This window comes from Vulpes lagopus, chromosome 20, assembly GCF_018345385.1.
Source record: "Vulpes lagopus strain Blue_001 chromosome 20, ASM1834538v1, whole genome shotgun sequence".
Classification (NCBI taxonomy): domain Eukaryota; kingdom Metazoa; phylum Chordata; class Mammalia; order Carnivora; family Canidae; genus Vulpes; species Vulpes lagopus.
The window spans coordinates 4,081,565-4,109,548 of record NC_054843.1 but is presented as its reverse complement, the minus strand read 5'-3'; the positions used below and the strand labels follow the sequence as shown (position 1 = coordinate 4,109,548).

The window sequence follows — 27,984 nt, the reverse complement described above, 5'->3', positions numbered from 1 at the left end:
GTTGTGGGGTCAGGTGGGAGGTCCCTCCCCAGCCCTCCCTTCTCTTTCCTACCCCTGTCCTTTGCTAGGCCTCCTGTGACCTAGGAGCGGGTAATGTCTTTTCCTTAAATATTGGGAAGAAGAAAGGCACCTGGCGACTCACTCGGCGAAGTGTCTGCCTTCGGCTTAGGTCATGATCCCAGAGTCCTGGAATCGAGCCCCACGCCAGGCTCTTCCTCTCTCTCTGCCGCTCCCCCTGCTTATGCTTCCTGTCTCTCTCTGTCAAATAAATAAATAAAATCTTTAAAAAAAAAAAATTGGGAGGAACATACCAGAGCCAATCAACCAGAAAGATTGCCTCCAGGCATCTTCTGCTGCAAAACTTAGGTTTCCCTGTATGCTTGTCTGTGATGATAATGACAGGTTTGGTGCTTTTCCCAAAGTTACAGGGACCCTTTGCATATTCACAGGACGCCAGGTGCTGTTCTCAGCATACACAGAACAATCCCTGCCCTCTCGAATTGTCGGTCTGCCTCCAAAAGCCTCCTCCAATCTGATTGTCTCACAAAGGAATGAGCCACTTTTGTCTTTTTAGGCCCCCGTCAGGCTTGTTGGGTCACGAGGCCACTAACGAGTCACTGGTGTTAGCACTGGAGGAAGCTCTGAAACCCAGACCAGCGGCACGAATAAAAACTTGGTGCAGAAAACATTCAAACCTCGTTTCTATTATCTGCTGCCGTGACCTCAAGAGTCTCAGCACCGCCAGCCAAGTCTCAGGGCCTCGTTGCCCCCCCCCCCCCCAGGCCCCTACCCACCTGCCACTTCCCAGGGAGGACCTGGTCCCCACAGCGCCCTGCAGGCGCTGACGCAGGAAGTGGGGTCAGGGTGGCCCCCGTGCCCTGGGCCTCCACAGTTGCCCCGTGTCTGTCCCCAGGTACTTTGAAGGCCGCGTTCTTCTTCTTTGCCTCCATAAGCGCCTGGTATTCCGGGTACCTGCTGGCAGAGCTCATTCCAGAGGTGTCCCTGACCAGAGCTGTTTACGGCTTCCGGAGCATCGCTGAGAAGCCCCTCCTCAAGGGTGAGTACCAGTCCCAGGGGTGGGGTGGGGTGGGGGGTGCCGACTAACACTTCTGCGGCTCAGCTGCAGTGCGAGGAGGGGGTCCTGGCCTCAGCTCTGCCCCAGCTGGCCTCGTGGTGGTGGTGGTGGTGCTGGTGATGATCAGGGCAGTGAGGAGGAGCTGGGAGGGAGAGGGGAGGAGAAAGGGGAAGGGGAGAGGAGGAGGGGAGGGGGAGAGGGAAGGGAGGAGAAAGGGGAGGAGGAAGGAGGGGGTAGAGAAAGGGGGAGAGGAGGAGGGTGGGGAAGGGGAGGAGGAAGGGGGAGAGGAGGAGGGTGGGGAAGGGGAGGAGGAAGGGGGAAAGGAAGAGGAAGGGGGAGGGGAAGAGGGTGGGGAAGGGGAGGAGGATGGGGAAGGGGAGGGGAAGGAGAAGAAGGGAAGGAGGAGGAGAAGAGAGGGGAGGTAATACCTGCCCCTTCCGTTCCCACACCCTTCCAAGGTAAATACCCCTGCTCATCCCTCTGTGAGACCCCAAGACAAATTATGATGTTAGGAAGACAAATTTAGGGCAACCCTGGTGGCTCAGCAGTTTAGCGCCACCTTCAGCCCAGGGCCTGATCCTGGAGACCAAGGATCGAGTCCCATGTAGGGCTCCCTGCATGGAGCCTGCTTCTCCCTCTGCCTGTGTCTCTGCCTCTCTCTGTGTCTCTCATGAATAAATAAATAAAATCTTTTTTTTAAAAAAAAAAAAGAAAACAAATTTCGATGTATTAAATAAAAATAGGCATTCAGAATAATGCAACTGAAATTGGAAATAAAATGAAATCTCAAAATCTCCATTAGAATCTCCTTTGCAAAAGCAGGCAGGACACTCAAGTAGTAATGTGTACCCTCTTATGAAATCTCATTGTGAATACGTAAGCTGGCAAATTTTTTAATACAGAGATAAATTATAGAAAAATAACTTGCACGGGGATCCCTGGGTGGCGCAGCGGTTTGGTGCCTGCCTTTGGCCCAGGGCACGATCCTGGAGACCCGGGATCGAATCCCACGTCGGGCTCCCGGTGCATGGAGCCTGCTTCTCCCTCTGCCTGTGTCTCTGCCTCTCTCTCTCTCTCTGTGTGACTATCATAAATAAATAAAAATTTTAAAAAAAAGAAAAATAACTTGCACAGATATAAAGAACTGAGTGATGACCTAAAAAATTTATAAAAGCTGGGGACACTCGGCTGGTGCAGTCGGTGGAGCGTGTGACTCTTGATCTTGTGGTTGTGAGCCTGAGCCCCACGTTGGGTGTAGAGATCACCTAAAGAGAAAAATCTTAAAAGAAAATAATAATAACATAAAATATTTTTTTTAAATTTTGTAGAAACAATTTCTTTTCAGGTTAATTACCTTTTAGGACACCCCCCCCCCAAACCCCAGCAAGTTTCCAGGAATCGACTATGACTGCCTGGATTTTTAAAATTACCTGTTTATTTAGAGAGAGCTCACATGAGGGGGGCTGGGCAGAGGCAGAGAGAATCTCAAGCAGACTCTCTGCTGCGCAGGAAGCCCGAAGAAGGGCTCAATCTCATGACCCAGCCACCATGACCTGGGTGGAAACCAAGAGTCCGACGCTGAACCTGCTGTTCCACCCAGGGGCCTGTTGGTGTTTATATTTTTCATGGTTTCCATGGTGAATATGCTTGCGTTTGGGGAGTTGGGTGGACGGGGAGGAGGCCCAGCGCCAAGGCAGAGCCGTGCATGGGACGGGTGTGGGGGACAAGGCTTTCTCGCTTTCTCTGTTGTCCCATGAAATGCACAGTCTGCCCAGGACTCCTAGGAGCTGCCTCTGTCGTCTGAGAAGGGGCTCATTCGTTCCCCCCAGGGTGGGCCAGGGAGGCCCGGTCACCTTCCCCTGGGACTGGAGCGCTGTATGGTTACCGGAAACCCAAAGGTGGCAGGAGCGGGGTGGAGGGGTGGCTGCGGCTGGCATGAGGGCTGTGTCCTGGCTCCACTTTGGAGGGAGCCAGGGTTTCCTGGGAGTCTGGTGGGCTCGGAGTTTGGGGGTTGAGCCTAGTGAGTGATTGGTGGTCCTGCGCTTATGTCGATAAGAGTAAAGGGGGCTGCGTCGCCCTTGGCGCTCTGTGGGCTCTGGGGAGGGCTCATTTCATGCCGTTGTCAGCGCCCCAGAGAGTGGCCCCCATGCAAGCACAAGGCCTCTTTGGCCAGACGCTGCCTGCACAGCCCTTAGCGGGTGCCTGGCCCCCTATAGACACCTGCATTCCTCTGCCCATGGAGCACAGGGTACACCTGGCCTTGGACAGGGCTCGAGAAAGAGCGTAGGTCATACTGTTGGCTCAGCAGCGTGACCCTGACGCCTCCCTGGGAGTGTTTGTCCTAAATGTCCTCAGTGACCCCTGGCGTCTGGTCCGATCTGAAGCAAGGGAAGGAGCATGTTGACATGTGAGATTACTGTTGGGCACAAAAGAAAGGGGCCGAGGAGCCAGAGGCCAGCACGGAGCACTCCCCCACCCCTCCCGTGGCCGAGGCCGCCTGGACTGAGCCCACCTGCGCTTTGCCCTGACACCTGCCCCCCTACCCCTTGGACTTTCACCTTAATCCTTGGGTTGCTTTTCTGCTTCATTAACTATTCTCTTAAAGTGACTCAACCCCCTGTGCGGCTGCAGAGGCCCTGTGACGCTGGCTTTGGGCTTTCCCAAGGTAATTCTTACCCCGCGGGTCCGTGCCCTCCTGGGTTCATACCGCTGCTGGCCTGTGGAGCTGGGGACGCGTGGGGCGTTCAGCAAGTACTTCTGCAGTGCGTGTCTATGAGATGGGCAGTGTGGACCCGCGAGGGGTGAGTCTGGTTGGAAGCCACGTACGCCCCCACCCGCAGCTCGCGACCCTAGACCTCGAAGGTCGGTTTCAGGGGAGAGTACGTGAAGCAGAATCCTGTTGAAATGTTCGCCCGTGGGCCTCGGCAGTGCGGTCATCGAGTCATCCTCTTAGAAGCCCTCGTGCGATGGAGCCAAGCCAACCCGATCTGCCTTCCTAGACTCTCAGCCAAGACCGAAGGAGCTAACAACCACTAAGTGGCTGCTGTTGCGGCAAAAAGCTGGAAAAACGACTTTCAATTCTAATTCTGCCACTAGCTAGTTGTCATGGCCTCCGACAATGACCCAGAAGGGACACGGCACACGTCTCTATGTCAGAGGCTCTTTCTAGTTCCAGATTGGCCCCTGCCTTGCACGGTGCGAGGTCCTCCAAAAACCACGGTGGCCGGTAGGGCCTGAGCTCCCCACCTGGCTCCCGTGTCCGTGCCCCCACAGTGAGGGCCCAGAAGCAGGAATTGGGGGGGGAACGTGGGGATGGGCCCACGAGGGTGACAGTGCTGCGCCCGTCCCGTCTCTCCGCGGGGTTTGGCATCCTTCCGCGTTGGTACCGCCGAGCCTGATGGAGTGGAGCATTGACAGTCTGTGCCACCTCACAGCCCTCGGGGCACCCAAGAGATCATTGTCGCTCCTCATCTGGGAGACCAGCACTCTTTGGGTGCCTTCTGGGCTTTTATTTCTGTGGACTGGACTTTAATCTCATTGGGAACAATGAGGCGAGTTGACATGGCTGAAATGTGGTCAGACGCACACCCAGGGAGCACCTTTCCTGTTTGCCTGGCAGAAACGGCAGGATCACATTTCGAGAGTCACCTTCCTCGTCTAAAGGGGTGAGCGTTGTCATGGTTCCCAAATCAGGAAGTATTTCAAAGAGACAGATTCCTGGACCCCGCTCCAGGAAATTAAAAAATCTATGGGTTCGAGCTGGCGCCTAAGAACCTATATTTGTTTTAGCGAATGCAAGGATAAGAAATAAGGCAAGACTTCCCTCAGCAAGAAAATGGTTTCTAAGACCGAAATTCGCAGCACGAGGCCACTCTGTTGGAGCCACGGTGCCGATCGGGGCTCAGGGTCTTACTTACACCAACAGGCAGGTGTCTCAGGAGACGGGTAAGCAGGACCCTGAGGAGCAGGCCTCTTCCTCCTGCCTGGGCATCAGCTCCCGCACCGTCACGTGGGCTTTCCCATTCGGTCTTTGGGGAAAGAATTTCAAAAAAAATGCAGAGGACCTAGAGGCAACGCAGTATCTGGTACTTAACAGATGTTTTTTGAGTAAATATCTGTGTAATAAGAATCCCGTGGGGGATCCCTGGGTGGTGCAGCGGTTTGGCGCCTGCCTTTGGCCCAGGGAGCGATCCTGGAGACCCAGGATCGAATCCCACGTCGGGCTCCCGGTGCATGGAGCCTGCTTCTCCCTCTGCCTGTGTCTCTGCCTCTCTCTCTCTCTCTCTCTGTGACTATCATAAATAAATAAAAATTAAAAAAAAAAGAATCCCGTGGAATTAGGGAGTGATTCTACTGGGGTATATGATGGGCAAGAGGCAGGGTTTGGAAAGAGCTCTGTCTCGTGAGATGTGTCTACCCCGCCACGGCCCCATCCTAAAGAAGGAAAGACAGAGAGAGGCAGAGACACAGAGGGAGAAGCAGGCTCCTTGCAGGGAGCCCGATGCGGGACTCGATCCCAGGACCCCGGGGTCATGCCCTGGGCTGAAGGCAGACGCTCATCCACTGAGCCACCCAGGTGCCCCCGATCTTCTTTCTTTGATCCCATAATAACATTTTGTGCTTCCAGGGAATGGTTAGAAGGTTAAAAAAGCCTTTTTGAGATGCCACGCAGACTCCCCAACCATTCTCAGGCACTTCAAGAAAATACCTCCTCCGTGTCATCCCTGGTCACCAGGAGAGCCACCTTCTCCTTGGAGAATCTGATGAGAATCAAGCACCTCCCTTCTAGAAAGTGCACCTGTGCCTGTGCCTATCCACAGGAAGGGCACCCACATTTCCCTGGGACCTGAGCGGCAGGGCCACAGGTTCGGAAGACCTGCCCTCGGCACTCCTGGGAAGGCACAGGGTCCTGCTTCCAGCCCACCACAAGCACCCAGGGGAGCCGGCTGCTGTGTGGACAGCAAGGCCCTTGCCTGGTTGTGCCACTGACCATCCCCCCTGCCCGGGATGAGGGGTGATGGGAGATCATCCATAGGGACCCCCAGGGATGGGCACCCTGGGAAACTCCAGCGTCAGGCCTTGGGGTGAACATCCTGGGCAAGAAGGCCAAAAGGGCAGCAGAGATGGGCAGGTCAAGTCTTGTCCATCCAGTACTGTGCTTGCTCCACTGGGCCGGCTGCCTGGCTCCTGTCCCTGAGCCCCAGGTGCACGGGAGGGATCGCCAGCAGGAGGAAGAATAAGGAAGAGTCAGGTTGGGACCCAGCCTGCGCTGCCCCAGTCCCTTCGTTTCCTCCTGACCTGCTTCACCCAGGTCCTACCCCAATGTGGACTCCTGCCTCCTGGCTTTCAAACAAAGCAAAACACCTCTTCCTGTCACCCCGGCCACCTTTGTACCTATGTGCTGTCATTCCGTCTCTGAATCACCCTACCATGTGGGGGTCAGGAGGCACGATGTGCCCTCCCGGCCTTGTCTCGGAAGATCCGTGGGGTACGTGGGAGACCGTCCCCCTCTGCCAGTCAGCACGGCACACCTGTCAGCCCGCCCAGCGCTCGCCATACAGATTAACGTCCTTTCGGTTGAGAGCGTCACGCAGCCAGTGCAGCCCTACGGTCTGTGGCAATGGCAAGAGGACCTGGAAACGATGTTTTCCCAGAGCAGAGGGCAGGTTCCAGGTCCCCGTGACTCTCATTCCATCTGCGTCGGGGACGACAGCAGGGTCCCCACAGAAGTGAGGAAGTCTGTGTGCTTGTAAAGGGGACAGCGTCACCTGCACTCAGGCAAAGCAGGTAACAGGTAGGATGAAGGTGGATCCCACTTCAAGAGTATTCCCTCTGGGGGCGCCCGGGGGGCCCAGTCGCTTACGCAGCTGCAACCGACAATTGATTTCAGCTCAGCTCATGATCCCAGGGTCGTGGGATCGAGCCCCGCGTCGGGCTCACCGCTCAACGGGGCATCCGCTTCTCTTCCTCTTCCTCTACCCCTCCCCCGTCTGTGCTCGCGTGCTCTCTCTCTCTGTCGCTCTCTCAAATGATAAGTCAATCTTCATGATAAATAAATCAATCTTTAAAGAAAAAAAGAGTGTTCACTCTAGAAAGGCCATATATATATATATACAGGATGTCTGCAAGTCAGGAAACAGGACACGTGCTTTTCATCAATACGTTACATTTTCAGATATTACGCTCGCTGTGTTTTCAGGTAAATTACCTCTACATTTAACATAATGGATATTATTAAATTAAAAAGAAAAAAAGCTAAAATCCAAGACACTGAGAAGATGCTGTATTTGTAGCACTTTTTCATGTTGATGGTTGGGCCCTTGGCTTTAAGTTTAGGTGTCTGGAGATTGAGAAAAAACATAGTGAATGTCTTACTTGAACATTTACATAAGTACCATACGGCCTGAGTATGTTTAATTTAATGTAAATCCTACCAACCTCTGTTATGCACAGAAGAATCTGGAAGAAAATATGCCAAAAGGTAAAACAATAAAGATCCTTCAGAGTGACAATACATGGGATTTTTTTCCCCTTTAGTTTGCTTTCCTGTTATGTTTAATTTCCTTCTGCAGAAATTAAATAAGGAAAGGGGAAATCTCATGGGCTTTCCTTGTTTAAAACAAAACAAAACAAAAAAAAAAAGACTACTAGGAAGAAAAATCGGTCAAGGTGGACCAGAGCTGTGGGCACAAGTGTTCAGAAAGTCTCGCTGTCCCTCTTGGCTTTGGTGTGGGGCTCGGGGCCGGGGCAGGGTTCAGCGTCTGTGACATTGGGAGAGGAAGTTACAGGATATTAGAGCACTGAGCGCCAAGACAAAGGAAAGAAGGGGGATCCCTGGGTGGCGCAGTGGTTTAGCGCCTGCCTTTGGCCCAGGGCGCGATCCTGGAGACCCGGGATCGAATCCCACATCGGGCTCCTGGTGCACGGAGCCTGCTTCTCCCTCTGCCTATGTCTCTGCCTCTCTCTCTCTCTCTCTCTCTCTCTCTCTCTGTGGCTATCATAAATAAACAAAAATTTAAAAAAAAAAAAAAAACAAAGGAAAGAAAACCGGGCAGCTGAGCCCCGGCTGGGCAGGTGATGGGGACGGTGAAGGGTGTGAAGGGGTGCGTGGTCCCCGGGGAGCTCCAGGCCCCGAGGCCAGGCAGCACGCTGGGCCTTCGCAGGGAACATGTACACCCCGATTCCCCCCAGCAGGGCCTGCCAGGGCTGGTGTGCATGTCCTCGCCACCTGACCAGCTGTCCCTCATAGCCGTGCGTCCTGGATCAGAGAAGCACAGCTCGTCTCTGGTCAAACCGGACGACTGAGAGCACCTCCTGAGCTCTTGTCCTGGGGACTTGGGACTTAGAGCTGACCTGAGCCCAGCGTAGCGGGTCCTGTGGACAGTGACGTGAGCTGGGGTGCACGTGGTGGCGATGGCCACGTCGCACCCGGTGGATGTGAGGGAGGACCGTGGGCCTGTCTGGTGCCAGCTGGGGTCCTCAGGCAGGCCCCCCCATCCGCCCCTGATGGAAAGCCCTGTAAAGCGGGGGTGTTGGGGAGACATCTCCCCGGCCTGCTGACCTCATGGCACCCCCAGTAGAAAAGCCCAATGCCTCAGGCTCAAGTGAAAGGAAAGGGATCAGTGGTGGCCAGAGTGGGCGTCCCGGGTGTGTGTGTGTGTACGTGTGTGTGTTTCAAGTTGCATAAACGCAGCCTGGAATGATGCCCTATATGTGGCTGTTCCTTCGTTCGCCAGCACTCTGAGATCCGAGGGAACTTTCTTTAGTCCCGATACAAAACCCACGGTGCGTGCCCAGAACATCAGTGAGCTGACCAGCCCTGGGCAGGGGCTCCCACCCCTCCTGGAATTGTTACGCCCACTCAGCACCCCCGTCCCTTCGGCATAGTTGTTACTTTAAGACAAACGCAGGCAAAATCAACTTTGTCTTCAGGGGAATTTCTGACGCTGCTGATGACAAGTTGTGACCCTCTCGGGACTCTCCAGTGTGAAGTCCCAGGACGGGACGGCTGCCAATCACGGCCGGGCAGCGGGGTTCGGCGGGCAGATACTTGCGTGATGCTGACTGTTGTATTCTTGTTTGTTGCAGCCCCAACCCCTAAAAGGCAGAAATGCGACCACTGGACCCCGTGCCCCTTGAACACCTATGCGTACCGCTTGCTCAGCGGGGGCGGCCAGGACAAGTATGCCAAAATCTGCTTTGAGGACGAGCTGTGAGTACCGTGTGGAAGAAGAAAACAGCCACCCCACCCGATTGCCTCCCTTCCCAGGGAGGAACCCCCGTTTGACGGCAGGTGGATAAGTATCCTGTGCTTTTTATTGCACGTGTGCCATAACCCTTCCAAGTGATGGCAACACCAAGAGTCCGCAGACACAGTTGTGCTTCCGTCTTCCTGTGTGACCCTCCGGGCAGGGATGAAAGCAGGTGCTGTTCCTCTCTGCAGCCCACACCTCCCGGGTCTGTGTGTCCGCGTGACCCACGATAGCCTAAGTCAATCCTGGCGCCTGGAACTGCCCCCAGCCTAGTGTTTGCAGCGGCGCAGGCGGCCCTGCCAAAGCTCCGCAGACCGGATGCTGAAACAACAGCCGCTTATTCCCCCGCGGTCTGGAGGGAGGCGGCCAAGGTCAAGATGTGGGTGGGGCTCGTCCCCTCTGAGGGCTGCAAGACGCATCCCCACGGGGTCCCCCCTCTGTGTGTCTGTGTCCTGACTCCCCCGTAGAGGACGCCAGTCTTAGGGATTAGGGCTGACCCTAAGGAGCTCGTTTTTAAAGGCCCTGCCTCCAGATATGGTCACGTTCTGGGGCATCTAGGGTTTAGGACATGAGCCTTTGATTTTGAGACACTACAGTTCAGCCCGTACCACCTGGCCTAAGGATGTGTGGGCCACACAGCAATTCCTACACGGGAGAGAGAGCGCCGGCTGGTCCCAGCACTGGGAGGAAGCCTTTCCCAGTTACGTACCCCTTTCTCCCAACTGGGTGCACCTTTCTTCCACGTAGTCGGCTGGGTCACCGCGGTAGCCCTCAGCCCTCGCCGCCGTCCCTCTCCGCCACTGTTAGTTCATATGTCTCTGCGCTTGCCTTACCCCCCCACCGCCCCCCACCAGGAGTGCAAGGCACACCCAGACACGAGCCACCCTGGGCTCAGCGTCCCCTCCTGGCGTGGCCTCGGCACATCCCCATTCCGTATAGGGAGGTGAACAGAAACCATACCCCCTGTGCAGGTCCATCGCTTACTAAAGGCCTACTTCACTCCGCCAGGATGCTTATCGGTAGACATTCCTTCAGGTGAACCCCCAGGTGGCTCGGGGGGCGAATAACAGTAATAAATGTGGCTCTTGTGCTCAAGGAGCTTATATCACAGCTCAGGGTTCTCCACCTCAACACGGCTGACCCTGCAGACCAGTGACTGTGCTGTACAAGGTGTGCTTTGCAGCATCCTGGGCGCCTCCTTGCTGGATGCCGTGGGCCACCCCGTCCAGGCATGACAACCACACATGTCTCTAGACACTACCACGTGTCACCTGGGTGGCCAGATCACTCCCTTCGCCTCCAAGAACCATTACACTTGGAGAAACATATTTTCCGGACGTCCATGGTGAATGCTATATGGTAATTTTGGGTGGCGCTGTGGAGCTTCAGAGATGAGTGTCCCGTTGAATGCGATGGTCAACGAGGTCTGTGGATGAGACCAGTGTTCAGCCTGAAAACTGAGGATCCCATAGTAAGGATGGGGGGAGACCTGGGAGCCAGTGGGACAGTGGAATGGGGATGCTCATCAGAATCATGTGGCCAGAAGGGGCTTGTTCTGAGTCAGACCCCAGAGCCCGGGATTTCCACTGTTGCACAGTGCCCAGAGCCTGTTGCACAGTCCCCTGACCATGGTGTCACAGCGACAGCATCATGCTTACCCGGTACAGACTAACGCGCCCACGTATCAGCCTCGTGTGACTTTCTGTGAGGTATGCCATTTGTCACCCCCACGATGCAGACAAGGAAACTGGTTCATGGGCAGATCCAGTCACTCACCCCTCGTCACGCAGCTAGGTGGTGGCAGAGCCAGGATTCCGTCCCGGCGTCCTTGGACGTGCTGGGTAGACGGACTTGAATCCGGTTGTCTAACGGAACACCTAACGATATGGCTATGTGGGACCCAAACGTAGCTCGCCTGCCTTCAAACAGCATTCCACATGTTTTTCGGAATACAGTGCGATGGAAAGCAGGGTAGACCCGAATAAAAGCAGGTTAAAACCAACAGAGGAGTGAACATGAGCAGAGACCTGCAGACCAGTGCAGGTCATTCGCTTGGGTTAGCCTCGCGTTCTGCTGTGGTCAGCTCATGGAGCAGAAGGTGCTGGGCTGTGGCCGTCTCACCATCCTATAGAGAAAATAGACATTCATGTAGAAAGACAAACAAACAACAGTTTCCCGCCGCTCATTTCCTTTGTGCCACCAGCCCTCCGTGGGGACAGCCACCTCTGCCTTCAGCCTCTCTCCTTCCTTCCCTATCTCCAGATGGCAGGCCCGTGCTCGCACTTCTCGGCTTCCCCCGAGCTGGGCATTATCTGTGGACTGGCCACTCGGTGGTTTCACCACCAACGCTCCCATCCTCTTCCTCACCCGGTCCTGATTCGGTCATTGCACTGACTGTGCCATTTCAGTTTGATCAAGGTCCAGCACTTGGGTTATGAAGACCACCTAAAGAAAATCCAATGGGCTTTACTTGGTTTGAATGTTTTACTGAGTGAGGAACAGTTGGAGAACAGGAGCCGTCCCAACAGACAGGGGTCAGAAAGCCCAGAGCCCAGTGGTCACGGTGTTGGAAGCAGGCATGAGTCAGTGCATTGTTTCCTGGTGTGACTTGTTATCGAGATTGGCGATATTCGTTACCTGTTCATGACTGAAAAGTCATACTGACACGGGGGAAGCTTATGTTTTAAGGTCAGAGTCAGCATGTCGGTTACGTGACTGAGTGCGTGGCCCAGTCACATAAACAAATGGTGGCCTCCAGGTTTGTTTGCTTTTTTTAACATGGTGAAATTATTTTTAATTTGTTTTAAAGATTTTATTTATTTATTCATGGGCAGAGGGAGAAGCAGGCTCCAGGACCCTGGAGTCACGACCTGAGCCTAAGGCAGATGCTCAACTGCTGAGCCACCCAGGTGCCCCCAAAACATAATTTCTTCAGTTTTCTTTTTCTTTTTTTTCAAAATTATTTTGAATATTTTAGATTCTTTCCATATCCGTATGAATTTTAGGATCAGCATATACATTTCTACACAAAAGCCTGTTGGCTTTTGAACAGGATTGCACTGGATTTCCAGATCAGTTTGCTGAGAATTGACATCTTAGCAATATTACATCTTTTACACAACAAGCATTGTTAGCTCTCCATTGACTTAAATTTTCTTTAACTTGTGTCAAAGATGTTTTGACGATATTCAGTGTACACATTTTGGAGCTCTTTTACTGTATTTATCTCTAAGTATTTCACTTTTGATGCTGTAGTATATTATATTTTTAAAAATTTTAATTTCTAACTCTTCATTGCTAGTACATAGAAATACAATTGGTTTTTCTATAATTATTTTATATCCCACAACCTTGCTAAGCTCACTTTTTAGTTCTAGTAGTTTTGTTTTTAGATTGGCTTTTCTATGTGGATGATAATGTCAGCTAACGGCCCCCCACCCCAATAAAAGGCAGTTTTCCACTTTTTCATCTGCATGCCTTTGCTTTTGCTTTTTCTTGCCTGATTGCATTGGATCGAACCTCCATTATAATAGTGAATCGAAATGAGAGTAGACATCATTGCCTTTTTCCTTGTCTTAGAGAGAAAGCATTCTATCATTCATCATTAAGTATGATGTTTACTACGGATTTTTCATAGAAGCCCTTCATCAGGTTGAGGAAATGCCTTCTATTTCATGGTTTCTGAGAATTTTTAATCAGTGATGGATATTGGATTTTGTCAGATGTTTTTTTCTGCATCTCTTGAGGTGATTCTATGATTTGTCTTTTTTAGCCTGCTCATGTGGTGAATTACATTTCTGAATGTTAAACCAACCTTGCTTTTTTTTTTTAAGGTAAAAGCTTTCCTTTTTTTTTTTTTTAAAGACTATTTATTTATTCATGAGAGACAGAGAGAGAGAGGCAGAGACACAGGCAGAGGGAGAAGCAGGCTCCATGCAGAGAGCCCAATGCGGGACTCAATCCCAGGTCTCCAGGATCATGCCCTGGGCCGAAGGCAGGCGCTAAACCACTGAGCCACCCAGGCTGCCCCAACCTTGCATTTTTGAGATAAATCCTGCTTGCTTGTGATATATTATCTTTTTTATATACTGGATTCAATTTGCTAAAATTTTGTTAAGAAGTTTAGTATCTACGTTCATGAGGGATATTAGTCTGTGGTTTTCCTGTTATTTTTTTCTCTGGCTTTGGTATCGGGGTCGAATATGTTGGTGAGTATTCTCTCCTCGTCAATATTCTGGGAGAGGTTAATACAGAATTGGTATTATCTCTTTAAAGGTTTGATGCAATTCTCCAGTGAAACCTTCTGGCCTGGAGTTTTCTTTGTGAGAAGATTTTTAACTACAAATTTCACCTTCTTTAATAAATACAGAGCTACTCAAGTTATCTGTTTCTTCTTGGTGAGCTTCATTATTTTGGGGTGCGTTAAAAAAACTATTGTTTTCCTTTATGCTACACACAGTATTCTGAGTGCATTTGTATTCTGGTTATCAAATGTGTGTGGTAGTTATTCCTCCCCATCAAGCAATTATCTTCAATGCCAACTGGCGAGGGGGGTGGGGCATCTACAATTCAATTCAATTCTGATACTGTCTACTTGAAGATGGCCTCAGACCCCACAGGTTAAGGGCTTTGTCTCACAAGACACTCTCCCTCCAGTTGGCTTCAGATGCCAATCACAAGTCCCAGATTGTCACTATCCTTCTGACTGCCTATAAATCAGAGTTCCCATGTCCCCCTCCTTGGGCTTGGTTATTTGCTAGAATGGCTCACAGAACTCAGAGCAACACATTTGCCAGATTGTTATAAAAGAATAGGGTAAGGGATACAGACGTATGCATAAATATAGTCATATATAAATGTACTCATCCAGGTATATATCCATATCCCTGAATGTGTACACACACAATTTGCTCATTTTTTGACATAAAAATAAACACTGGGAGGACAAATCAGAAACTAAAACTATAGATTTTTGTATAATTATCTTATATCCCACAACCTTGCTAAGCTCACTTTTTAGTTCTAGTAGTTTTGTTTTTAGATTGGCTTTTCTGTGTGGAGAACAGAAAAGCCATTCATGGAGATGGGAACAGGGGTTGAAGAGAACAAAGTGGAGGGTGTAGGGAAGATTTCTTTGGGTCTGATTTTATTTCATACACATAATGGTGACTTTTGAATCATGTGAATGAATTGCATATTTACTTTTTTTTTTAAAAAACCCAAAGAAAAACAAGAGAAACTCTAGAATTGAAAACAAGCTGAGGGGAATCCCTGGGTGGCTCAGTGGTTTAGCGCCTGCCTTCGGTCCGGGGTGTGATCCTGAAGTCCTGAGATCAAGTCCCAGATCAGGCTCCCTGCATGGAGCCTGCATCTCCCTCTGCCTATGTCTCTGCCTCTCTCCCTCTGTGTCTCTCATGAATAAATAAATAAAATCTTTAGAAAAAAAAAACTGAAATAAGTTCACCTGTACATCAAAGGTGTCATATAATTACATGTTTGTTGGCGCACATGTGAATCTATTTCAGTTAGATATTGTTTTGGGGGATTGTAAAACTACTCTAAACTTTGATCTTCTGGAGGGACTTTCTAAGACTCAGTAACAGCTAACACTTGCAGATAAGTAAGGTTTATTACAGCAAAGGATACAGAACAAAAGCTTCTGTATGATCTGCTGGTGGTGAATTGTCTCAGTTTACGTTTCCCTGAAATATCTTTATTCCTTATTTGGTACTAAAAGATATTTTTCCAGGTTGTGTTTCAACCCATTTGGATATCATTCCATGGTCTTCTGGCTTCCATTGTTTCCTGCAAGAGTCAGCCAACAATCGAATTGCAGATACAATGAAAGTAGCTGCCTTTTTCCCCCCTCCTGCATTGTCTTTAAGATTTTCCCCCCTTGTCTTTGGTTTTCAGCACTTGCACCCTGCTGTGTCTGCTGTTATTGCTTTATCTTCTTCGGAGGTTCATTGTGTTTTTTAAATATGTACAGATTGAAGTCCTTCATCACATTTAGCAAATTCTCTGTCACTGCATCTCCTGCCCCATTTGCCTTCTTCTGATCATCTGAGGCTCCTAACAAACATACGTTAGATCCTATTATTATATTCCCTATAGCCCTCCGTTTATTTTGTATTTTCCATCTTTCTATCTTTCCGTCTTCCATCGTAGACAGAGCTGTCTTCCTCTGAACTGTTGCTCAGTTCAGCAGATCTTCTACTGGGCCTCATCTGCTGCTAAGCCCTCTGTTAACTACTGATTGCAGTTGTTACATTTAGATTTAGAGCTTCATTTTGTACTTCTTCTAAATCTTCATATCACTTTTTTTGTAGTTTCCAGTTTGAAATGTTTTGCTTTTATTAATTATTTTCATAAGCATATTAAGTATAATTATTTTAAAATATTTTGGATAATCTATTTAGAGCCCTTATGAGTCTGTCACTGTTATCTATTATTTTCGGCTGGTTTCATTGACACTTTTTTATGTTGACATCTCTCGTTATGTCCTAGGTGACATTTGATAGTGTGACAGACTGTGCATTTGAGAAATTGTGGGGTTTTTAAAGATTTTATTTATTCATTTATTTGAAAGAGAGCACAAGTTGGGGGTGTGGTGGAGAATGGCAGGCAGAGGGAGAAGCAGGCTGTCTGCTGAGCAGGGAGCCTCATGCAGGGCCCGATCCCAGGATCCCAGGATCCCAGGATCATGACCTGAGCCAAAGGCAGATACTGAACCAACTGAGCTACCCAGATGCCCCGTGGGTTTTCTTTTTTTTTTTTTTTTTCAATTTAAGGTATTTAAGGTATTAGATGGTATCTTCTTTTTCTGAGGGTCTTTGTTTTTAACAGGGACTTAGAATCATTAGCAGAATAGAATGATCTGAATAAATATTAAGGACTGAGATTTGGGGGGACCCACCCAGTTGACTTAAAACTTGGCTGTGGTTATTCAAGTTCTGACCTATTTCTGGTTCATTCTTATTTTCAAGATTCAATCATTTTTTACCCCAACCCCTATAAGATTGGAGGATTTAACATGGCCTTCCTGTTGGTGGGCCTGGCTTCCAATTTTGTCCCTAGCCTCACCTCACAAGGTGCCAGAAGCGCTACTCATTGTCATTGGCACTTTTTCTGGAATTAGCCAATGTTCCTGAGGCAAAGTAGCTGTGCTTGCTGGGCTCCCCGACCTGAAACTCCGTGTTTTCCCACATCCTGGCTTCAAAACTCTTTATTTCCTTGTTGTGTCTCCAATATGGTCAAGTGGATATATTCTTTAAATCCCATTTTAAAATTTTTCTCTATGAGAGGTTAGATTCAGATCACTCCCCACTTTCCACTGTCATAAATGGAAGTTTCTTTTTCTCTTTCAATATAGTACAGAATATTCTCTAAAATTGTCAAAAACCTACTGTTCCAAAAAGGACTTAGCCTGGGAATCCCCCGGGGGAGTTTAGATAAATGTGTCCAGAGGAGAATGTTACAGAGCTATATTCACTATTCCCAAGCATGTGAAAAGGAGGAAAACTTACAAATTCTTTTTGTGACACTAGCATATCACTGATTCTAAAACTTGACAGAGAATGCTTGCACATGCACACACGCACGCACACACACAATTCCAGGATCCTCAGTAATAAATACCATCTCCAGGAAAGTCAGTCTTCTTACTGGTTTTAGGGCACAGTGCATTTGAAGTTGAGATTTATTCTCCAATTAAAAGTGAAAATTAAGTGAAGTAATAAAAGGTATTTATTTGAGGAGGTAAGCTGGCATACACCTTGTGGCGAGATAAAAAAATCGCCAGGAGTCCAGCAAAGCCTCCGTTAGTATGAGAAGAGAGGGTGTGTACGTGGATACCAGACTTGGGTCAGATCCATCCCAACTGATCCACTTCTTAGGACTTCTTATCTGTAAGGTGGAAAAATGAATGCTTGGGAGCGGGTTGAGTGTTCAGTGAGAAAATGTGCGTAAAGAGCCTGTGGTAAACAAATCCTAGACTTTCCTCTCCCTCGCCATTTGTCCAGATGATAAGATTAAATTCCAGTTTCCAGGTTCCCAGAGGGACTGAGTCTATAGAACCTTGGGGGTGGGTATATGTCGAGTGACTTTGGAGGGAGCTGGGTCAAGGCCTTTGCATAACTTCGAGGGAATGGTAAGTGCCAATGGTTGGAGGAGTGATTCTCCCAAGAGAAGAGCTCATGGAACAGGGAGCCCTACTCATTGCTTAGTTAAGAACAGGATTCTTTGACTAACTCTTATTTACATTTCAGGCTCATCGGAGAAAAGACTGGAAATGTTGGAAGAGGAATAAATATTGCCATTGTCGACTGTGAGTCATTAAATATTGTCTTTCAAACTTCTCTGAAAGTTCCACAAGTGGATTTTCAAGTGACTTTGAGTTTTTGATGATTTTTGCAAATGATCTAGTCTAGGCTTGTATTTTAATGCACTTTAAAATTATTTGATTATTTTTATAATGCTTCACTTTACGGATTATTGTTACGGATTATGGTTCCTGCAAAAAACAAAAACAGTCCAGGGTTCCTGGCTGGCTCAGTCAGAGGAACCTGCGACTCTTGATCTCAGGGTCGTGAGTCGAGCCTCGTGTTGGGTGTAGAGATTACTAAAAATAAATAAACTTAAAAAAAAAAAAGTCAAATTAAATAGGTTTTTGTAAAAACAAAAAAGGGGCCAGCAGAAGGCAGGGGTAAAATCAGATAAGCAGGCTGTGGGGGCACAGACCATCCTGGGGCTGCTCTTGGATTCCCGGCGGCCCCATGGAGGGAGAGCCAGCAGCCAGGTCCCCCTCTGTGAGCAAAGGCCACGAGGGACAAAGCCTGGGGAGGACATCCCGGCATGATTGCCACTGGGGGCCCGTGACCAGGAGAGCTGTCAGAGCTGGGAAGGTGCCGTGTCTGAGAGCACACGGAGCGTGCAGCCCCCTGACCACGGGGCTGTGGGGACCAGGGACAATATGTGCCCACTCTGAGAATCCCGCTGGAAAACCCAAAGTATGAAGTGGGGAGGGCCGAGGCGGGCGCTCTGGTGTTCCTGTGGGAGCAGAGGGGTGGCGGGAAAGAGCGTGGGCTCCAACTAACTGGAAGCAGACGGGAGGAAAGCTCTAGAGCAGCCCACCAGCCGCCTTCCCGGCCTGCCCACGGGGACAGCTGCGTGTGCTGTTCTGAGCACGCGTGCCACACGTGCCCCAAGTCCAGTGAACTTTCTTTTAAAACCGATTTCTTTTCTTTTCAGATCTGACTGGAAAAGTGAGAGCAACACAATATTTTAATATGGTCGAAGGTGGTAAGAAAAGGAATTTTCCTATGAAAATTAAAATGAATTAGGAGCATTAAGATAAAAAGACCCAAACAAAAGTGTCCAACACTCTCATTTTGTCTACTAAAAAAGTTGCCAGAAGCTCAGAGGAATGTTCTAGAACAGTCTTCCACAAGCCCTTCCGGTCTCTAAGTGAGTTCACATGATCGAGCTGGAAGGTGTTATCTAGAAAATGTCTTCTCTGGTCACACTTGCCCTTTTGTTCCTTCCTCAGATAATGAGAAAGAGAACTTTTTTTTTTTTTAATCAAATATATGTAAAAAATGTGATCATTTTTTCGAGCCCTGAGCGTCGTCATTGCCCCTGTCCTGCTCATGGTGTCCTGCTGGGCTCAGCACACACATCCTGGGACACACGGCGCCCCTTCTCCTTCCGGGGTCTCTGTGCTCTGGGCACTGGGCTTGAGCCCACTGGGCAGTCAGGGTATAGCAGCCCCTTTTGTCTTTATTGAACAGTGAGAATTATTTTAAAATCTGATTTCTTGCCCCCGTTCTGCACGTTAGTGTCCTGGGGCCGCTCTGCTTTCGGGCCTGGTTAGTCGTTGCAGAAGATGCCCCGCCTGTGCCGGCCAGCGTGTTGCTGGTCTCGGGTTCAAGTCACAGAATCTGCACGATCTGCTCGTGCCCCTCACCCCCGCTGTTCCCACCGTGGAGCCCAGCGGCCACTCGCTCGTGGAGCTAGAGCACCCTGTGTGTGGTCACGGGACGAACTCCAGGAATCGAAGGTTTCAGAGAGGACATGGCCCCTGAGAGCAGAGGAGGCACAGCGTCCAGGGCAAGTGAACAGAGAAGACCCTAAAATTGATTTGCTTTGACCCTCTAGATAACTCTGGACTGATGGCAAGCTTCATTCAGAGCGCACCTCCGAAGTCCCTGCTCTTCATGGTGACCCAGGATGACGGTGCCAGCGGGTGAGGTGTCTGGGTTTGTCACGGTGGGGTGCGTAGGGGAGGGGGGCTGGGGAAGCTGGCTGGTGGAGAGACCAGGCCTGCTGGTGGGCGGGGGGGGGGGGGGCGCTCAGGAGCGTGCTCTAGGAAAGAAAGCAAATCCAAGGAGCAAGGTTTTGTTTTGTTTAAAGATTTTACTTATTTATTCATGAGAGACACACAGAGAGAGGCAGAGACACAGGCAGAGGGAGAAGCAGGCTCCATGCAGGGAGCCCGATGCGGGACTCGATCCCAGGACCCCCGGGTTACACCCTGAGCCGAAGGCAGATGCTCCACCGCTGAGCCGCCCGGTTGTCCCACGGGATGGTTTCTTAAGGAGAAGGAACAGGAGCCCCATGACAAAGCCGATGGGGTTTCCAAAAAAAAAAAAAAAAAAAAAACCCACAAGTAGCCATCAGGGTTCGTGAGGACTAGAAGCTGAGGAACATTCCCAGGTAGCAAGACGGAGCCACCACTGACCATAATTAGGACAGAAGAATTAACACTTGGTGCAAAAAAGCCAGACCCAGGGTGGGACTTCGAGAAACAGGAAAGGCCATTGAGAAGAATTCTCTAGATGAGGAGCGATAGGATGAAAAGGAAGCGCGCACCCACAGCTTTCTGTAGGGAGCAGTGGGCCTGGCTCCGAGTCTCTCGGAAGTTTGCTCTCCTGAGTAAACATGTGTGTTCGCTGCCAAACTTCCAGGAGCCAAAGAGTCTTTGTGTGGCCTGTACGCTTTCCAGGGTGGCCCCGAACACGGCCTTCTCCCAAATAATTTGACCTCAGATCCTGTTTTCAACAGAGCGCCTCGCCAGACAGAAGTTATTTGATAACACGCTTGGGAAAATTCTGATTTGACTCCGGAAAATTGGAAGCTCTTTTTTTTTTTTTTTTTTTTACTTTTCCCTTCTCCTCTTTCCTCTTCTTACCCTAAGCTGCGTGCTTTTAGCATTGTTTCAGAAGTTTGTTTTCTTTCTTTTTTTTTTTTTTAATTTACTTATTTATTCATGAGAGACCCAGAGAGAGAGAGGCAGAGACCCAGGCAGAGGGAGAAGCAGGCTCCACGCAGGGACCCTGATGCGGGACTCGATCCCGGGACCCTGGGATCACGCCCTGGGCCGAAGGCAGATGCTCCACCCCTGAGCTGCCCAGGCGCCCCCATAATTTCTTCTTTTTTGATACTGACCTCTCTGAAAATGAAAAGGACCATTTTGACCTTTCCTTTCATCTTTCAGCAACTTCTGTCCGCCACCTTTTGTGGCCAGTGAACAGGAGAGACAGCAAAGACCAAACGTAATGTTGGCCGAACGTGAGGAGGCAGTTGAACCCCAAGACACAGGGCTTTTGAGAATTGAGAATTAAAACCCTGTGCCCAAATCTGAGGCTGAAAGAGGCCCTGATGCCCGTTACATGCTTAACTAGAAATCTGACCTCCTCCCGCTGTCCGCCCCAGGAGGAGGTGGGTTGCTGGGGAAGCCTCTTGCCTTGGACATGCGCCGTGCGACACACCGGAGTCCCCACAGGCCACGCTCACACGCCCTCCTCCCCCCTCCCCAGGCTGAAGGAGGACGCCAAGAAGGTCATAGAAGCACTTGGAAGTAAACAAATCAGGAACATACAGTTCAGGTCCAGCTGGGTATTTCTTACAGCAAAAGGCTTCAAACTTCCTGCAGACATTCAGAGAGAAAATGTGAGTGTTTTTTTTTTTTAATCAATGTCACTTCCCACGAGTGGTTAGTAGTAGAAGATGCCCCGTGATGTGAAAAGCTGTGGGCTGGTGACGGCTTCCTGCCTCCACGACACCCCTGCGCTAAGCGCGGGCCACACAGGGCCACACGGAGCCGGCTTCCCCGGCTTTGAGCCCTCGCTTCTCCCGTGGGAGAAGTCCCTGTGCCTGGGACTCTGCATTCCCGCGTCCGGGGTGAATCTCGCCTTCCACGCAGTGGGTGCTTGGTACGTCACTGTTAGTAAAACAGTCCATCACGGGTGCTTGTGACCTTGCCCATTCCATCAGGAAAAGGCACTCGACGGAAGGTCGAGTCGATTCTTTATGGGCCGTTGGTCCCACTTTTCCGTCGTGCTGCCGCCAACACAATTCGTGGCAAGCCTCCTGTGACCCGCCTCTGTTCGGAGGCTGGTGACAGTGCTGGCACTGTGCGTGCGGGGGCCAAACACAGCATAAGTGTGCACCGTTGCCGTAGCTCGATGCATGATGGATTGTTAAGTCCCCCCCCCCCACCACCACCACCACCACCGTGTCCTCTTTACGGAAGAATAGTAAAGAGCAAGAGAACAAATCTAACGGATTAACTTGGTCACCTGTGAAGATTCCAGCTGAGCACTGGCACACGATGTCGGAGTCACAAGCTGGCACCTCTTTTGGAGACGCTGCCTTTTAGCAGATGGGACAGTTTCCAGAGAGGAAGGGTTGCCAGCACTGCCGTGGGGTGGTCACCGACTCTTCCCAGGAGAAGGGCTTCCTTTCCAGGAGCCAGAAACTCAAAGGAGGCAGGGAATGGACGTGTCCTGGCCGTGTGAGAGGCTGCTCCCGACCTGAGGCTGGGACACCTGGTCCAGGTCCCCTCCCGGCACCGTCTGCTGTGGTTCTGGGTCTGGGAAGGGAGACAGAAACAGCAGCGGGACCTCTCCTTGTTGGCAGGACCACCCTAGCTGGGAAGGGGGGTGCATGAGGTGGGATTTCAGTGTGGCCCCGCCCCAGATAACTCATGACCAGCTCCCAGGGAAGGCCCACGGCTTCTGTGATGCCCCTACTCTGGGGGTTCAGAAATCAGGGTTATTTTAGCACGCATCTAGAAAAGCATGTTTCCCCTTGTACCTCTCACGTTCTGCAGACAGGAAGCCAATCGTACAGAACACGTTAGAAGCATGTACCCGGTGCCCTAGCATAGACTTCTCGGTACTAATGAGCGGTGTGGACACCCGGTGTACAGTTGAGACCTCAGGGACTTGTCCTAGTCAGAGAGGCATTCCCCGGGCTCTGCGTGGTACCACTGTCACGGGCCTTCACCGCCTGGACACGCACCTCGTGGTGAGGTAGGCCAGGCACAGCGGGGCAGGGGGGCTTGGCTTCCAGTGTCAGGTTTGCCAGGGGCCACTTGTGATCCCACACCCCCAGCCACTTTACCTCTGCGGGCCTCGCTCTGGTGCCCCGGGCAGTGAGGTGAAAGCTAGGTAGCTCCTCGGGGCCCAGCGGCTGTGATGCGGGGATGTGCCCCACGGACCCGTGGCCTTCGTCAGGCTGACCCCGTGTAGTAATGCAGCGTCTCCTCTCTCGCCCCCGTGCATGATCGGTAGCAGTCTGGCATGTTTGGGATCTCCAGGCTTTACCCACTCAGCTGTGTGGTCCTGGGAAAGTTACGTGACCTCCCTGTGCCGGAGAATCATCTCTAGCAAGGAAGGAATGAAAACTGTACCTGTCACATAAGGGTCCCTGAGGGTTACATGAGACTAGCATGCAGGGCCCAGCAGGGAAACTGAGCAGAGCCCTGGAACCCAGGGCAGATTCCTGGAGCTTCCCCTGCCCCTTCCCACCAGTCCACCCCCAGCCTGCCATTCCCAACCCTACACAGGCCACCTGAACCAGAGCCTCAGGGTGGGGCCTGACTGGTGATCCTGATGCAAACAAAGGGTTGGGCCCATTGCTCTGATTTTCACAATAGGACGACAGGACGGAGGCCTCAATTCCTTGAGCACATCCCAGCTTCCCCCTAACATCACCTCCTGGCCTCTCTGTCCCCCCTCCCCCCCTTCCCAGCCTCCCCCAGCTCCCTCGGCCTCTCCCACCTGCCCCAGGTCAGGGACCCAGCAGAGCACAGGCCAGACCCCGCAGGAAGTGCGGCCCCCATCCCTGTGCCCTCTGGCACCCGAGCATCCACAGGATCAGAGAAGCCTGGCGTGAGGCTTGAATCCCTTTTTAACTCAGGGTTAACATCTCAACAGACAGGTTCCCTATTAATGTTCAGCTGAGAGGCTTAAAATAAAACCTCATTTGAATTGCAAAGTAGCAGTAGTCCTTTCTCTCCTGTCTCCTTTAGAAGAGAGTTTCTAGAAGGAGAGGAATCAAGGTGAGAGTGGGTATCCAAGCGCTGCCCTGAGTTTAGAGGACCAGAGTGTTTTGGAACGGGGGCTCTACGGGAACGTCGGGAAAATGCTTGTCTTGCCTACATGTGTGGGCTGAAGGTTCTTGTCCCAGTTGTTACAAGAGCATGAAGATGAGACCTGAATGCGGTGAGCAGCTTTCGTGGGAGCTGTTAGAGCTGTGGCTTGGGGCACAAAAGGCGGTTTGCCTGGATGTTGGTGAGGCCTGAGCTGGGGCACCAGGGCCTCAAGCCAGCCTCACCCAGAGCTCAGGTCAAGTGCTATTGGAGGAATCAGTGTGTCTTCCTGTTTGGGAAATGCAGACTCACTGCGTGGACTTCCCCGAGGGTGCTGTGTGGCTGTGTGGGGTGGGCCTCCCAAGCCCTGGCCCCAGCCACTGTCACATGCATCCCCCCGCTGTTCCCAGAGCCGGCTTGCCAGGCACAGCCCACATGTTCACCAGCCCCACTAACCCACTGAACTGAATTTTAACATGTAAGGGACTTGCTTTTTTGTCCACACTGTGGACCCTCTGAAGGGTCCACACAGCCTTGTTCTGCCTTCCTGTCCTACCTTAAAGGGAAACTGTCACAGCGTCCAGAGCCCTTAAGGAAGAGGATGTCCTAGAATTGCTTGCAGCAGGAAACCACGTGGGGTGGCATCAACTTTGACTTCCGAACGCACAGTACGTCCAGGGAAGGAAAAGTGACCACATCTACATCATGGGTCTGAGGAGAACCTGGGAGAAGCTTCTGTTGGCAGCTCGTGCCATTGTTGTCATCGAAAACCCGGCTCTTGTCAGACTTTAAGGCAGATTCCGGTTTTATAAAGGAGGAGGAATCTGAGACCCACAAACTAAGAAATGAAGGAGGAGAGGAGTCGGAAGCAGTGTAGCCTGGGTTTGGACCTAGACTCTGTCCCGCCGAGCTGTGTGACCCAAGGACTCTGATGTCATGTGTCTGAGCCTCCTTGTCTTCACAAGAACCGTGGGTGGTCAGCCTGCCCCGCGTGGTGCACTCAGCACGGAGCCATCATCAGCATCCCCTCTGGCATGGTCTCCATCTTGGTCCCTGGTGATCTGGAACCAGAGCAAAGACCCCTGCAGCCCAGCCAGTCCCTCCCTACTGGTATTTCCATGCTGCATACGCTCCACACGCCAGGGAAGCCACTGCCGCTCCACTCTGCTCTCCTCTACGCGTCACACAGCTCTCCCATGCTGGGCCCTGGGGAATGAGTCATGTTTGCAATAAGTGGCACTGAAACAACTGGATATCCTCATGCTGAACAATAAATTTTGGCCCCTACGTCACACCCTAGACAAAAATTCAGTCAAAATGGGTCAAATATCCAGATGTAAGAGCTAGAACTACTAAACTCTCAGAAGAAAAGAGGCGTAAGTCTTTGTGACCTTGGGTTTCTTTGATATGACACCAAAAGCACAAACAACAGAAGAGAGCACAGGTACCATCCAGAAATTGCAAAGGTAACTCACAGAATGGGAGAAAACATGTGCAAATGAAGGACTTGTATCCAGAATATATAAAGAACTGTTACAACTCAATAATAGAAGGACAACCCAATTATAAAATGGGCAAAGGATCTGAATAGACAGTTCTTCAAAGACATATAGATGGGCAACAAGCGCGTGAAAAGATGCTCCTCCTTGGCCATTAGGAAAAAGCACATAAAAACCCCAGTGAGACACCACCTCCCACTCACTAGGATGGCTGTAACACACAAAACAGTAAGAAATGTGGATGAGGATGTGGAGAAATTAGAACCCTTGTTCTAATTTCTGGAGGAAATGCGATATCCAGCCGCCTTGGGAAACATGCTGGCAGTTCCTCAAAAAGTTAGACATACAGTTACCAGATAACCCAGCAATCCTACTCATAAACATCTACCTGAGAGAATGAAAACATATGCTCACCCAAACTTGTACAAGAATTCACACAGCAGTATTACCCATAAGAGCCAAAAAATGGAAAACAGCCAAATGTATTTAAATTCAATAGAATTTAAAATTCAAATAGAATTTAAAAGTCCATGCAGTGAGTCTGCATTTCCCAAATGTCTGATTAATGGGTAAAAACATGTATAATAAGATACGGTATAGCCAGTCACTGGAATATTCCACAGCCGCATAAAGAGATGACTTGCCAATCCATGCTACAACATGGATGATGAACCTTCAGACATGCTAAGTGAAGAAAATCAAACACACAAAAAAACAACATATTGGTATTATCCCATTTATATGAAATTTCCAGAATAGGCAAAATCCATAGAGATGGAAAGTAGATGAGTGACCACCCAGGGCTGTGGACAATGGGGAGTGACTACGGACAGGTATGTGCTTGCTTGTTCAGATGATGGAAATGCTCTTAATTGATTGTGGTGGTGGTGGTGGCATACCTCTGTGGACTATTGAGTCCACAATACTAAAATTATTGAATTATACACTTTAAATGGGAAAATTTTATAGTATGTGAATGACATCTTCATAAAGCTGTTATATAAAAAGGAATGTAAAACTGGAATTCCATCGTCCTATAACAATGCAGATTATCAGATTATTCTTCTTCCACATGAGGTCAAGGTACTCCATTATGGGTGAAAGAATCAAAGATATGAAGGACGAAAGCCCAGTCAGTATGAACACACAGTTGCTGAGCAAGGGACTCTATAGTTTCCCTGAAAAAAATACAGCCCTCCACACAGAGAATTGAAAATTAAACATTCGAGCTTTGCTGTCCAATATGGCAGCCCCTAGCCAAATTTGCATTGACATTTAAATGTATTTAAATTAAATAGAATTTAAAATTCAGTCCATCAGTCACACTAGCCACGTTTTAAGTACTCACGAATCCAACATGGCTGGTGGCTACTCTACTGGACGGCGTAGATTATACAACATCTGTATCCTTGCAGAAGGTTCTAGAGCCTTATTAACACCTGGTTCAAATATTAAGAAACACGTCGTGGAAAAAAAATCAATTACCCAGAGTAGGTTAGAGCAGATCCCACTCTAGGAAGTGATGCTCTCTCTGAGTTTGCTTGTAGCTGACATGTTAAATATTTGTTGAATAAAATAGTGGATAAATCAAATTCTTTTCTCTTCTTTACACAGATCAACCACTCTGATAATGCAAGAAACAGATACTCGGGCTGGCCCGCAGAGATCCAGATAGAAGGCTGCATACCGAAAATGCCAAGCTAACGTTGCACGGCCTTAATAAATGTGTTAATGTGTAGACCAGTGTGGTGTGGACTGGCCCAAGAATCTTAACCAACAGTCAATATTTGATGAGTATTTGAGGTTTGTCTTCAGGCAAGCAGTATTTGCTAGTTGTGTGCAACCTCAGCCCACAGTCTGTTTATGCCAGAATTTCTGTAGCGAAGGCGTTAGCAAGCAGGAAGAGTAGAAGGGATGGGAACTGCGAGGGAAGGAGTGGATGGGGTCTGGAGAGGACAGGCTGGGGGAGGCAAGGCCTGCTTGTCCGGCTGTGGACCTGCGGTGGGATGGGACCTGAGCGTGAGCCACGTGTGGCCCAGGCGGCTGTACAGATAAGGCCTCCGTTGCATTACCACCAAGCCCACCGTCCTTTAGGACTGCCCTCTCCTGGGGATCCCTGGGTGGCGCAGCAGTTTAGCGCCTGCCTTTGGCCCAGGGCGGGATCCTGGAGACCCGGGATCGAATCCCACATCGGGCTCCCGGTGCATGGAGCCTGCTTCCCCTCTGCCTGTGTCTCTGCCTCTCTCTCTCTCTCTCTGTGTGACTATCATAAAAATAAAATTGAAAAAAAAAAAAAAAAGGACTGCCCTCTCCTGCGGGCTTGGCAAAGCTGCCTTGGTCAACTCCCACCGAGCCCTTGAACGCTCCCGGGGCTCGAGAACTTACTACTCCTTCACCCCACAAATCTGGGCATGCCTGGCCCCTGGCACCGGCATCATGATGGTGGAGGAGACCCAGGCAGATGCAAAGGTGGCACTCCAGGCGTGGCCTGTGTGTCATGGGGTGGGCCGGCAGGCTCTGCTCTCAGGAGGACAACTGGATACCCCACGCTTCCCAGGAGACACATCATAAGATCCGAGTGTCCAAGATATCCACGCTTGGTGACGGGCGGTGAAGGGTGAAGGGTGTCCCACAGTGCATCTGATTTGGGGTTGGGGAAGTCATGCCATTGCCAAGCACCCTTTTTTTTAAAAAAAAGAAGATTTTATTTATTTGAGAGAGAGCGTGAACATAAGCAGGCAGAGGAGCAGAGAGAGAGGGAGAAACAGACTCCCTGCTGAGCCG

The 27,984-nt window shown here is 50.3% G+C and overlaps 1 protein-coding gene across 3 annotated transcripts in view; it reads left to right on the top strand.

Moving 5' to 3' along the window:
• Nucleotides 1-26,938, top strand: part of FAM3B (FAM3 metabolism regulating signaling molecule B) — a 32,113-nt gene extending 5,175 nt beyond the window's left edge. Inside the window, exons 2-9 of one of the 3 annotated variants that reach the window (XR_005984715.1) lie at nucleotides 914-1,057; nucleotides 9,164-9,287; nucleotides 17,595-17,653; nucleotides 18,577-18,627; nucleotides 19,483-19,570; nucleotides 21,144-21,276; nucleotides 23,642-23,834; nucleotides 26,815-26,938. Coding sequence is in view for 2 of the 3 variants with exons in the window: in XM_041734846.1 (XP_041590780.1) it covers nucleotides 914-1,057; nucleotides 9,164-9,287; nucleotides 17,595-17,653; nucleotides 18,577-18,627; nucleotides 19,483-19,570; nucleotides 21,144-21,276; nucleotides 26,815-26,904 (689 nt within the window). In the remaining variant the exon portion in view is untranslated. The other 2 variants (XM_041734846.1, XM_041734847.1) reach the window with 2 other exon arrangements.
• The last annotated feature ends 1,046 nt before the right edge of the window (nucleotides 26,939-27,984 follow it).